General features: G+C 40.9%; 2 protein-coding genes across 2 annotated transcripts in view; one reads left to right on the top strand and one right to left on the bottom strand.

Annotated features, from left to right (window-relative positions):
- Nucleotides 1–962: 962 nt before the first annotated feature.
- Nucleotides 963–5,219, top strand: gjb9a (gap junction protein beta 9a). Its single transcript, XM_046855807.1, has 2 exons — nt 963–1,187; nt 3,372–5,219. Exon 2 carries the CDS (start codon nt 3,390–3,392, stop codon nt 4,203–4,205), a length of 816 nt encoding a protein of 271 aa, XP_046711763.1. The 5' UTR covers nt 963–1,187; nt 3,372–3,389; the 3' UTR covers nt 4,206–5,219.
- A 6,239-nt stretch (nt 5,220–11,458) lies between these two features.
- si:ch211-266o15.1 overlaps nt 11,459–13,520 on the bottom strand; it is a 37,110-nt gene continuing 35,048 nt past the window's right edge. The window contains 1 exon segment of the mRNA XM_046855737.1: nt 11,459–13,485. Coding sequence (XP_046711693.1) covers nt 13,281–13,485 — 205 coding nt within the window. The 3' untranslated portion in view covers nt 11,459–13,280.

Here is a 13,520-nt window from a genome sequence, read left to right as displayed (position 1 = left end):
TTATTGTTATAAAATAAATATCCCCAGTCACCCTTTCTAAAAAATTCTTGTAATGAGGGGCTAGGACCTCAAAAGAGGATTAAAATAGTAAACAAAAAACAAACAAAAAAAAAAAGTTAGTATTATTGCATATTTAATCAATATTCAATTGATTTTTACACAACATTCAGGTAAAAATTGCTGTGTACAAATGTAAATAAATAAAGTCTAAGTTTGTGGAACTTATTTCAAGTTAGTACACAGGATTGGAGTGGTAGATCTGGAGAGGCCTGCTAAAAAGCTCTGACCTCAACCCTATTGAACACCTTTGGGATAAATGTAAACGCTGACTGAACCCCAGACCGTCTAACCTCAACTACATCAGTACCTGACTTTACTACCACACTTGTGGCTGACTAAATCTCCATAAGCATCCTACACAATCTAGATGAACGTCTTTCCAAAAGATTGAAGGTTATTGTAAGAGCAAATGGAGACTTAAAATGGAATGAGATGTTCATCAAGCACAAACCTTGTACCCAGATGTCCATGAACCTTTGCCCATATAGTGTAGTTCTGCAGTTTATTATTTTATGCACTCCTTCAACAGTTCATAAAAGTTTGACTTTACTAACACCCCTGTGGCTGATATCCACAAATACACTCCATAATCTAGTGGAAGAACATTTCAGAAGAGTGGAGGTTAATATAACAGCAAATAGGGACTACTACACCAGTTTAAAAGGTCTGGTGGTCAGGTGTCCGCAAACTTTTGGAAGCCACAAATGCAGAGGAAGTCATTTTACTCATCAGGGGGAAAAAGATGCTTGTGTAAAGCAATGGCAGATGTGAATGAAATACCACAGATCGCCTTTTTAAATCCCAGTGACTGTTTGATGTCACTCGGTGTGTGCAGTGGTTACAGCTGTGTTTAGGACAGAGATCAGATATCGGTGTGTTTGGATTAGTCGGATTTGTCTCAAGGCCCCATATTCCTGCTCGACATCGCCTCTTGTAAGACGACACCGTATACGTCCAAGGCACCACCCTGGGTTTTCTCCACCATAATACAAACTACCTACAGGCTGTGCAATTTCTGTTTAGGTGTACGCTCTCGGATCAGGTTAGACTGGATTTCTGTTCATACACACTCCCAGTCTGAGCTCAGCGTTCAACTTCAGCACAGCTTCGGCCTGGTTTGTGAGAAGGTAAGCTTCAGTTAGGGGATAGGGTGGAACAAAGGTATAGTTTTGAAGCTGTAGGAGTTTGTATTTCAGTCTTGGGTTGTGGGATTTTGTTTAGTTTTAATTTGAAGAGTGGCCTGGAAATAAAGTTACAGTTTTCAGGTGTCGTTGAAACGTTGGACTTGACCTTTATCTTTGATCTTAAAAATGTTTGGGCGTAAACATAATTAAAATTAACATAACATGGATTATTTTAAAATCATAAAAATACACATAGGCCAAAGTCAGAAATAATGTAACTATAGAGTTAAATATATACGTGTACTTGTTTATAATACTCAGGTATGTTTGGCATCCTAAGAATGAAACTAAATAAAAAAAATAATTTTATATACATACATACATACATACATACATACATACATACATACATACATATATATATATATATATATATATACACTGAACTACATTGTAGCACCTCCTTATTTAAAAGGTTTCAGATTCCTGTGTTTCCTTCATCCATTTAGATCAGATAGGCACAAAAATCTTTATATAACGCCTGACATATCATTTCATGACTTCTGAACAGTGTATACATTAACAACTGGATATTATATTATTATACTGTTACTATTATGCATATGTTCACTATTAATCAAAATTATAATCTAGGGTTAGGGCAACCAATATAAAACCAGAGAAATTTGCAAAACACAATACTGTGGGTGAGACTTTACTTTAAAACACTTCCCATTTCCTCATTACTCATGCCTGCAGAATTTTTAGTGTATTAGGTTGCATATTGTTGGTCATAGATGTATGACAAATAGACAACTATGTCTATTCATCCTTCCTTTCGTCCCAGGATTAATGCAACCTTTATTCCTTTTATTGCCATTGGGTTTAAGGCAATTATCATAAAATAGCAAAACAACAGTGCGTTCTATACATTTATTATAGACAGAGCTCATTTCAGTATTTCTGTAATCTTAGTTGATACAAGCTCTAAAAATCAATCAATACATTTTGCGATGTTTAACATGCCAATTACATAATAGTATTAAATAATTGATGTCTATTTGGGTTTCTTATTTTCATTCTCAAAAAGTTTTAATATTCCATTTCCTTTCCCAGAATGAAGCTGTTATTTGAATCCTTATTAGTATGATTGTATGTTTGGAAGTTTATTATTGGTCAAAAATGATCATTAGGATTAACAGTTGCAAAAGTAAGACAGCGTTTAAGTGCCACGTTAAAGAAATTAAGAAATTTAAGATTACAAGAATAAAATCGAAATATTTTGAGTAAAGTCGAAATATTTTAAAAATAAAGTAGAAATTACGAGAATAAAATCTAAATATTTTGAGAATAAAGTAGATATTACGAGAATAAAAACTAAATATTTTGAGAATAAAGTAGAAATTACGAGAATAAAATCTAAAAATTTTAAGAATAAAGTCATAGCAATATGAGATTAAAATGCTAATATTTTGAGAAAAATCACAATTGCAAGAAACATTTCCGTTTTAAATTAAATCAACGTAGAGCATTTGGTTAAAGGCTACTTTATATTAGGACTTAGCAATAAGAAATGTCTTTTGGCGCATCAGCATGGAGTTATAATTAGTAAACGACCACTGCGGCGGTTCTGTAGAAAACTTAAATTATTCAGAAGAAACAAATCAGAAAGACATTGAGGAAATTGCCTTTTTTTTGCAGTCTGAAATGGCAACCAGTTGTCGACTCCAAGGATGTCGATAGTCTGCATGCTATTCGAAACATTAGAACAAATATAGCTGATGCGCAAAGCTCTGTTTGTACTTCAGGGCGCCACCAAATACAATCATATTTATTTAGACAAAGCGTTCAAGCAAACGCAAATACGAATAAGAAGTGCGCAATTACATAACAGGACAAGACAGGAACAAGACTAGTCAGGGCCGGGTGGGTTTAAATTAATGCACTAAGTTGTTAATATGTGGAAAATAGACCCAGTTTAGAATATCAGGACTATCCCAGGCAGGTACAAAACAAAAGTACCAGTGTTTTGGGTTATGTTTATTTAAGCCACAAATGTAGGCAGGTTTATTTAGTGGTATTAGTAAATAATAAATAAATATATAAATAAATTAAACTGTAAATTTGAATCTAAATGCTTACACTTGGATATTGGCATTTGCCCCTTTTTTGTGTGTGTGTTTAAAGAACTGCCAGAGATCAGAAATGAACTGGTCAGGACTGCAGATTCTGATCAGCGGGGTGAACCAGTACTCCACTGCGTTTGGTCGTGTCTGGCTCTCCATGGTGTTCGTGTTCAGGGTCTTGGTGTTTGTCGTAGCGGCGCAGCGCGTCTGGAGCGACGACAACAAAGACTTCGTGTGCAACACCAGGCAGGTTGGCTGCACCAACGTGTGCTACGACAGCATCTTTCCCATCTCCCACATCCGCCTCTGGGCTCTGCAGCTCATCTTCGTCACCTGCCCGTCGCTCTTGGTGGTGGCTCACGTCAAACTGCGAGAAGAGAAGGACAAAAAGCACGCCAAACGTCACAAGGGCGAGCACCTGTACGCTCACCCCGGGAAAAAAAGAGGCGGGTTGTGGTGGACCTACATGCTCAGCCTTCTGTTCAAAGCGGGATTCGACGGCGCCTTCCTCTACATCCTGTATTACCTCTACGACGGCTTCGACATGCCACGTCTCTCCAAGTGCTCCCTGGAGCCGTGTCCGAACGTGGTGGACTGCTTCATCTCGCGGCCTACGGAAAAAAAGATCTTCACGCTCTTCATGGTGGTCACGTCTGCCCTGTGCATCCTGATGTGCCTGTGCGAAATGAGTTATCTGATCGGAAAGAAAATTCTCAAAGCCATAAGCAGGCGGATGGTTCCCAGGCAGTGCGAGCACCGCGATGTTACAGATCAGGCGAATCGGCGACAGAAATGCAGGATAGATCGGACCCTCACCAGCATGGAGAACCTCAGATTGTTAAAACAAACTGAGCAATCTCCTGAAACTAAATGCACTGCATCTCCTGCACTGTAAAACCACTCAGTATTACTGATTGAGTCAATGATTCATAAGTCCTCAGGCATGAACATATCTTTCATTTAAAAGCCCAATTACAATTTTCAGACTCAATTTCGGTTAAATACATATTAATAAGCCAGAATACATCTGGGAAATGACCTTTAGGCCTTTATGCAGACAAATCTGGCTTTAACTGGCTTTATTTAAAAAATAAGGCTTTCAAAAACCAACAAAACCATTCTAAAAACAGGCAGAGGCTCGAATTTGCAATTAAGGACTCTTTGCTGTAGCATGGGGAGCCTTGAATCTGCACAGGCAAGACCACCAAGCCATTCTGGAGCACAACGTACCGATAGTGTCAGAAAACCCCACCTCAGTCGCTGCTTATGGCTCCTCCAACAGGATAATGACCCAAAACTTACACCCAGAATGACTGTAAAGACCAAAAGACTGGATAAGAAGTGGTCTTCTATAAACCCTGATCTGTCCAAAAACTATTGAAAGAGTTGAAACCTGCATTGTGGGAGTATGAAAAGTGGGCCAGATGACTAGAGACAGGTGGAGAAGTCTCAATGAACACTACAAAATTATAGCTAATTTGTGGAGCCCTTTAACGGCTATATATTAGATCCGATTTCTATTAAAAATGGAATAATGATGGACAGCAATTAAAATGGTTTTAAGTTATTTTAGAGAAAGGGAGGAAAAAATGTGTAGAATCGATACCTTTTTTTTCAACGGCTTAAATAAAGTTGTTTCCTTGTGCAATACTGAAATCACAAAAAGAATGCAATGCAGTATGTGTATCAATGTTATATGAATGTTATTTGGATCCAGATGTGCTAAAATATAAATATATATTTATACGCATATTCATTGATTATTTTGAATCACTAAAAATGGATTTTACAGATGAGCCAAGTCTCTGCTGTAATAATAGATCAGAGACTTATATCCCTATTCTCCATACCAAAAAAAACGCCACAGTGCACATATCCGCGATTAAAACCGTCCGTGTGGAAACATAAACGTTCTGTTTGGTGTCGATTGGCAGCCCTAATATTTATATATTTTTTGTTCAATTGTTATACAAGTTCAAGGAGGTGAATACTTGTGCAATAACTGTATATGCTGCTTAAGGTTCAGTTTAAAGTGCAAAGCTCATCTTCAGCTTGTTGTGTTATGCTGTGTTGCCAGAAGCAATAGTGAACCTGTGCTTGAACTGCTAACACGAGGTTGGAAGCACATCATTGTATATAATATATAATCTATGAATGCAGTAGCATGAAAGTTTTCATTCACTTGAACTTCAAACCCAAACCTGTTTCAGCATGACAATGCTCCTGTGCACAAAGCCAGCTCCATGAAGTTATGGTGTACATGGGTTGGAGTGGAAGATCTTGAGCGGCCTGCTATAGAGCTCAGACCACAAACCTATCAGTATCTGCCTTCTGTGATCTCCACAAGCACACTCTACAATCTAGTGGAACACCTGGAAATGGAGACTAATTGTGGAATGGGATGATCAATAAGCAGCAACATCTAATGTTCAGGTGTCTAAAACCTTTTGTTGATATAGTGTGTTACAATAATATCTCCATCATCATCCTATATTTAGTTTTCGAAGTCAGTGTGGAATGTATATAGTTGACCTTCTGTAATCAGGAAGCTGAGACTCAACAATGAGATCAGCAGCGAGATCAGGATCATCCTTCCCAAAAATCTTTCTGTCTTAAACAGCGTTAAATTTTTTTACATTACAATCCGACTTACATCAGTTCAGAAATGAATTGCAGCGTGGTAGACTCGCATTTGTTACATAAACGTCACCTCTTGCTCTTTCAGTAACGATAAAATCCCTCCTACACATTTTATCCAGCAGAGGCAAGTCCTTTCATACAGAGTGCAAAAAGAAAAAATCCATATCTCAAATCAAAAGCTGCCCCTATTTCCAGGCAATATTAATATTTATAAGCAGCCTCAATAATCCCCAATCAGTGCTCTTTGGTGGCTAAAGTACAGGCACACAAAGCATCATATAACAACTGACAAATCAATACAATGCACTGACCAGAGAGCAAAAAAATAAAAATAAAATAAATAAATAAAAAATTGCCCACACACTGAGTCACCCACTCAGCTCAGCTCCTCCTACACATGTGCCCTGGCTTTGGCTCACATACATGAACACAAGCATCCCACACACAGACATCATCACAAAGCCAACGTTTTCGCAGCGCACCACTTTCTTTTGTCGTCTCTGCCGCTTTTCTGCTTCCTAATACAAAAAGATTTCTTTAACAAACCGTACACCCGAATATCTCTTGGAGGGTTTTTATATATACTTATAAGATGGTGTAATTAAAGGCCGTTTTTGAGGTAACATTTCTACAAGGCGGCAGGGTTAAAAGTGTGACCTCGACCCGAAAGTTTGTCTCGAACATAGCCGCAGGAAAGCTCAACGAAAGCCAAAATAAATTAGCGAGGCACCCCAAGATTCTCAGTTATACCGGCACAGAGCATAGCGTGGAACAGATGGAAGACACCACACTGAGTGAGACGTGGGCTGCCAAGATGGGACAAAAGGTGCCAACCGAGTCATGGACGACGAGAGCGCACAGCAAAAATATAAAAAAAACACGGGCGCATATCATTTGTTCTGACCCATTTGTGTTTGGGTGCACAATGCAGTCTATTTACAGCCTCATTAAGACTGATCTAATTAATTAGCCCTAAAATAGGTCTATTTGGTCACCCACATTACCCACTCGCGGCTCCTCCGTTCATACAATCCACATGAGAAATCAAATTTTTAGGCCATGAGACAGATGGAGAGAGAGAAGCTGAAGGCAGGAGAAGTGAGTGAGAAAGAGAAATGGTAGAGGAGTGGAGGAGGAGTGAGGAAGAGGGGTAGTATTGTTAGAGCACACTCAAGATCTCCTGTCAGATTTTGCAGGAAAAAATAGCTACAGGGAAAAAGTCCAATATATATTTCGGGTCTTTTTCACAGTTGCTTTATTGAAAGCGGAGTACAATAATGCATTTCTATTGCCTTGGTGATATGCTTACAGGTAAAACGGAGCACTCGGGGAAAGTATTCGCGGTTGTCGAGCTGTGCAGAAAACCTAACTCTGCAAACATTTTACAATGCTGCATTTTATTTATACAGTAATTAAAAGAAACGAAAAAAAAAAAAGGCTATTAATTCATTCAGAATTCATCACATGAACATAAAGCATTAATACTTGCCCTGCATATATATATATATATATATATATATATATATATATATATATATATATATATATATATATATATATATATATATATTTCTATTATATTGCGCTATTAGTTTTAGCTTTTTTTTTTTTACAATTTTAATACTCCCCCCGAACAAAACCCTATTAGGTAATATCACAATCACGTCAAAGTGCCACTATAAATCGCCAATTTGTCAATTTGCTCAGCTAAATATGATCCAAATAAGCAAACGAAAATCGCCAAGCGAACAAATCTATGCAACTCACAATTACATAGGTCTAAGAAAGTACAAGTACTGTTTATTAATAGGAGACCTATAATGTGCTCAAGCATAGGATTGGATTTTGAAACAATTCTATCCCTGATTGCCATTTCGTTACGAAGAGGTCAAGTTTCTAAATCGAGTGCATCTGTTTTGCCACTATGAAAAGAGCTGCGAGGACACAGATTCCATCTCCATGTGTGGCTCTGACCCCTGCGTAGGTTGCGAAGACCCCCCAGCATTATCCTGCGCGATGTTGCCAGTCAACTCGGCACTCTGGCGAGAGATCTGGCGCGCAGCAGGCTTGTCGTGGCACTCGCTGTCCACTTCTGATTGGTCCTCGCAGAAAAGACCCTGCAAGACTTCCTGTTCCAGCTCTTCCCAGTGGTCCCATTCGTGTTCTGAATCGGTCAGGTCAGAGTCCCAGTCGCTGTCTCCAACCGTGGAAGCTTGGACAAAATCGGCTCTGGAGCCACTGTCCTCCGAATCTGAGTCCTTTGAATCATACACAGAATGACCTTCTGCAACCAGCAGGTGACAATCAGGGGCAGCCAGGTACACAAAGCTGTCCGTGGAAAGAAAATCACACTCATCGGGATAAGGCCCCGGTTTCGAAATGGAGGCAGGGAATAGGGGTCATTTCCAGTTGAAAAAGAGTCGCCTTCCTGATGTAGAATGTTCCTTTTAGTTTTGGGAGGTGGCAGAACCGAAACTGCGAGATAGACAAAGCTGTCAGTCGCAACAAAAGGATCAAAATCGGCACTATTCAGCAAAGTTCCTCTATTATCAGGTTTCGAAAAAGTCACATCAGTTGTTGATGCTTTCACAGTGTTCGAGATCCCTTGCCCCAGAAATCCACTGTCCAAGGATTTGGAACTGTTTATGCCTTTGGTTTGAACTTTTTTTAAATGAATGACTTTGTTGAAATCTGCAGGGTTAGGTGACCTTTTATGGTCAATTATCTCTGGTTTGGATGTTCCACTTGCTCTGGTAATAGTCTGTTTATTGTTACCTTTATTAGGTAAAGGTGCACTTGCCAAGTCCAATTCAAAGACAGATCTGTCACCATCAGAGTTAATGTCTTCTTTACTGGTCTGGCTGGTATTAGACATGAAAACCCCACTGGAGTCAGAGTCCAAAGTTAAGTTGGAATCCGGTGAATAGGTTTGTCCGTAGTTTTTCCTCACTTGTTCATCAGCAGACCCAAGATCCAGTAAAGTTGGAATGCTAGCTTGTTTAAGATGTCCCATTGGTTGTGTGACAATAACATTGGTTTTGTTTTCCTCTAGCTGTGATTCAGCCTGCGTGTGTAGTAAGTCACTGAGTTCTGAATCTATCGAGTCCTCTCTACAGATTCTTTCAAGCTCCAGTAGATCTTCGGCTCCTAACTCTGAACTTGTACAAGAAGGGGCCTGGGAGCCACCAAAACCTGTCGGAGGATGCAAAAGGGGCCAGTGCCTCAAAGAGCCTAAATTCTGGGAATCAGAGTCTTTCCATGTTTCCTCCCAAAGCGAGTTAACCATCTCGAGCACAGCTTCCCAGTTCTCAACCTCACACTCAGTCGGAAAGTTTTCATCAACACTCTCCTCGGGTTTCTCTCTGAGGGGTGACATTTTGCCTAGGCCTTCCACAGTTTGTATTTCGTTTTTAGTCTGTCCGGCTTTACGCTCTTCAATTTCACGCAGGATCTTCCAGTCCTGCAAGGAACAATCCTGCAGTTCATTTTTGAGCATCGATTTACTCAGATGGCCCTCCACATTTCCTTGGTGCTCGGGAAAAGGGGAAAGTCGGGGGGTTGGCTTCTTATCCGAGATACTCCGGATAAGCATAGAAGGCAATGGAGGAAGAATGGGAAGGTTGTGAACTGCCCCACCTTGCCTCACCGTCCTCCGCCGACCAATCAGCCTCCGTGGCCAAGTAGACTCCATTGAGGTTTTGCAGATTGTTGGACCTTTAGGGATGACAGAGTGCAAAAGAGGTGCAGTGTCATGTTCAGGCTCTGGTGTGGCAGGTTGTTGCTCAACGATAGGCTCAACTGGCTTGGGTTTAAAAGTCTGAAATTTTGCCTGCTCTATGACGACATTCTCAGGTCCTCTTATCAACTGCTCTTTGTCGGTCTCCCCCTGTATATCTTGGCCAGACATGAGAGCACTCACTGAAAGTTCCGAAAGAGGTGGTCTTGGTGATGACGGCTGGATAGGTAAAGATTGTCTGTGGAATTGCTGATTGTAAGGAAGAGGGGAAGGGGAGAAAAAAACCGACGGAGTATGAGTGCCAGTTGAGAAGGGGGATCCGGAGAACGGGGAGATCTGTGGAGAGGTTATGCTGCTTGGGAAGAACGCGACACCTGGATTTAAAAAGTTCTTTTCTCCTGGCGAAAGCTCTAAAGGCTCAGGAAACTTCGGAGGGGTAAGGACCTTCCAAGAGTGGCGGCAAAGGCTTTCCTTCTTTCCACTATCCTGGTGGTGATGCCTCTTGTTCATGGAGCCGCCAGGAGCTGATGAACACGACACACTCGGGGAAGTGGACCTGGCGAACCCTCCTGGCGATCTCAGTTCATCGTTAGCCAGTTTCAGGGAGTCGAAAATAAACCTCTCGTCCAGTCGTCTTCCGCCAGTTAGGAGCACAGAAGATCTGGTGTCAAACATGTCACCCCCCAGGGAGCCGTTACTGGAGAAATCAGTCTCACGACCTCTCCGCGACCCCAGAGTGCTGTGCGCTGAGCCATGGTCGATCTGCTCGTTGATGCACATTGTATCGTAGATGGAGCGCTGAGGGATATATCCATCTTCATTGTAGCCTTCTCTGTCAGTTTTCTTTGAGCAACAAGGGCTCTGGCGCAGGCAACCTGGCCGACTCAGTGTTTTGCCCATTGTAGAAACTATTCCAAGATATTCTTTTATGGAAAAAAAGTGTTTATGGTTTTAAAAAAAATGCAACATTGAAACGAGTGTTGTCATTTTCAATTATGGGATACTGCAATAATTAAAAAGGTAGAAGTACTACTTCTGGAGTTGGACAGAATCACACTGTGCATTGCAGGACCATGTCTTCAGGAATCAACAGTAATACATATGTACCTCGCTTTACTGTACATCTCCTCGCTGCAATCTGTACTTATTCACCATCTGCTCAGCAAAAAAAAAACCCTCTTGACATTCGTACCATACTTTTTTTTAGACTACTACAAGTTGTCTAAAGATTAAAATTAAACGTGTAGCAAAATCGAAAAACTCACTGCAGATCCGAATTTTTGAAAACTGGAGTCTCTGCCTACTTTGCATCCTTGTAGTCATAATCATTTCAATCACTTCCATTAGTGGTGATAAGGAACCCCCCTCTATCCATCCAGGAATCATAGCATCACTGCCAAGGACAGATGGACAGCCTCAGTTTCTTCTGCTTCTCTGGTCCAAGAGTGAAAACAGCGTCCAAGAACCACAGGGTAATAGTCCACATTTGAGAATGATGATCCGGTCATCAGAATATCATCCCATTTTATAGAGAAACACTGACGACCTCCTATTTCAGCACCAACGTCAGCTCTCCCTCTCTCTCTCTCTTGCTCTCTCTCTCCCTCTTCCTCCAGCTCCCTCCTCTCTCACACTCACTCTCTGACACTCTCAATCACATTCCCCTCCCCCCAAATTCTGATGCTGCTTCGGGGCTTTTGTAGTTTTGCAGGACTTGCTTCTTTCACCTAATTTTTTCTTAAAATGTAAGACAAATCAAATCACTTCAATTGTACAAGAGGGGGAAAAAAGGAACAGCTTTATTAATCATAACCTTTAATTTTAAGGACAGAGTACAATGTTGAAACGATGACATGTTTCTGTCTTCGATCACATTTAATTAATTCTTTAATACAGACACAAACAAACAAAAAAAAGCCTCGTTTTTAGTCAGCCTTTGTTGCATTCTTACTCCGCAACCACACACACACTCGCTCTCGAAAGCTTTCAATCGACAACTCTTGTGCCCTGCGTGCAAACACACCCACACACACACTTCTGCTGAACACGAACGTGATTAAGGTAATGAGTTATTCCATGTTGGGTTCGAGTGATATATAATGAAATATATACATTTCTAAATAACAGACTCTTCATGGATACTTTTAGTGTTTGGTGGGGGAAGGGGTGGTAAGAAACATCGTCTAGTTGACCCACGGGTTAAAGTACGACTTATCCTTGGAATAAAAATGTCTTATCACGACTAATAAGTTTCCACACTGGTAACACTGAAATGAGGGTGACTGCCTTACCACTTTTGTTGCTCGTGTCTCGAAAAGCTGCAGAAATCCAGCACAGCCCTCGAGCAAAAGCCTTCCGTTCGGTTACCATGGTAGCAAATGACAATTGGCCTTACATCGTAGGCAGGCGCTGGCTGTATCTGTGCAAATATCTGCAAAGTCTTGTGGATAAACATTACAGAACTAATTTGGCCTCTGTGCTGACCGGGGGGGACGTTGCTGCTTAAAACTAAAATAAGTATAAGCGCTTGACAAAGAGTTCATCTTTTGGCTTCGGTTGGGCCCCCAAAAAAGGCAATTTGATATAAGTGAGAATGTGACTGAAAAGAGATTATGATGAGTCTAGCGAGCAGGAAAACCGACGATCGAAAGAACTACGAGGCTCAAAAAATAATAATAATCACGGGATGCGAACAATCTGAAACATGAAAAATCCACTTGGTGTCTTCTCACTTTCCAGAGTCAGCTCTATCTGATGGTGTGTTGGTTGTTTTTACTGTTCTTGACTACGGATGTGCCAGAAGAAGAAGAACAAAAGATATCTCTCCTGTGTTTGTTCTCGTTTAAACACCGCTATCAAATTTTACGATTTGGTCAGCCTGGGTGAAAGACCCACATGGGCCTTCATCTTCTCTATTATTTAGAAAGAAAAAAAAAAAAGTCCTTCTATAATTATGGAATTAATTCCTTTGCACCATCTCCATCTCATCACGTCACTCTATGGATCGCACATCTAAATCGGCTCGCGTTCAACAGATGGATGCTTTAAATGCATTCTGCATGCATTTTCATAAATCCGAGGCTGTGTATCAAGGTTATGGAGTGCATCAACACACATCTGGTCGGAAGGCGTCCAAAGAGCTCATATAAAGCTCATGTTAAATTACAGGTAAAATATTCCAAATCCCGGCACAATTTTCAGGTCGAATGCTGAGCCGCACAGAGGGGTGAAATGAACCACATGGGCAAATGAACACTAATGCTTTGCAAAACAATCCCACCTGGGATTCATGGTTTTCACGTGGATTCCGCACGTAAAAGGTCAGACGCGAAACCGGATAATTAGATACGATTTAGGAAAAAAAAACTATTTCACTAGAGCATGCATTTGTAACATGGTTGAAACATGAGTTCTACTAAGAGATAATAAAAAAAAATAAATCGACTGAATTGATCCTTGAATGTTGAGATCCTTTAAAGTCACGTTTCCACCCCCCCACCTGCCAATTAGTTAATGGTGTCGTAAAGCTCGGACAACACAGAGTTTAAGAAAGAACACCACCAGTGTCCTACACGATGTCTAACGTTTGTTCATTTACGGGGTGTCTTCGTCTGAAGAGCTCGGCTGCAGCGGCTTCGGCTCCACATGGACATCCCGGACGGCAAGGATGCGTGATAGCATGCTGTCCAAAATAGTGCCATCTAGAGGCTGGGTGGAATACCACACCGAGCTGCCGGGGTGGCAGGAACTCTCAGGCTGCAGGTAGAAAACATCCGGCCGCTCCTTCACACAGTCTGGACTGCAAGTAAAACAAAGCAAACAGAAACACAGTGA

This window comes from Silurus meridionalis, chromosome 8, assembly GCF_014805685.1.
Source record: "Silurus meridionalis isolate SWU-2019-XX chromosome 8, ASM1480568v1, whole genome shotgun sequence".
Taxonomy (NCBI): domain Eukaryota; kingdom Metazoa; phylum Chordata; class Actinopteri; order Siluriformes; family Siluridae; genus Silurus; species Silurus meridionalis.
The sequence above is the reverse complement of the archived record's forward strand: the minus strand, read 5'-3'. Positions and strand labels throughout refer to the sequence as shown.

What these genes read in the sequence shown, in the direction of transcription:
- gjb9a (XM_046855807.1), top strand. Translation starts at nt 3,390, where the DNA reads ATGAACTGGTCAGGACTGCAGATTCTGATCAGCGGGGTGAACCAGTAC.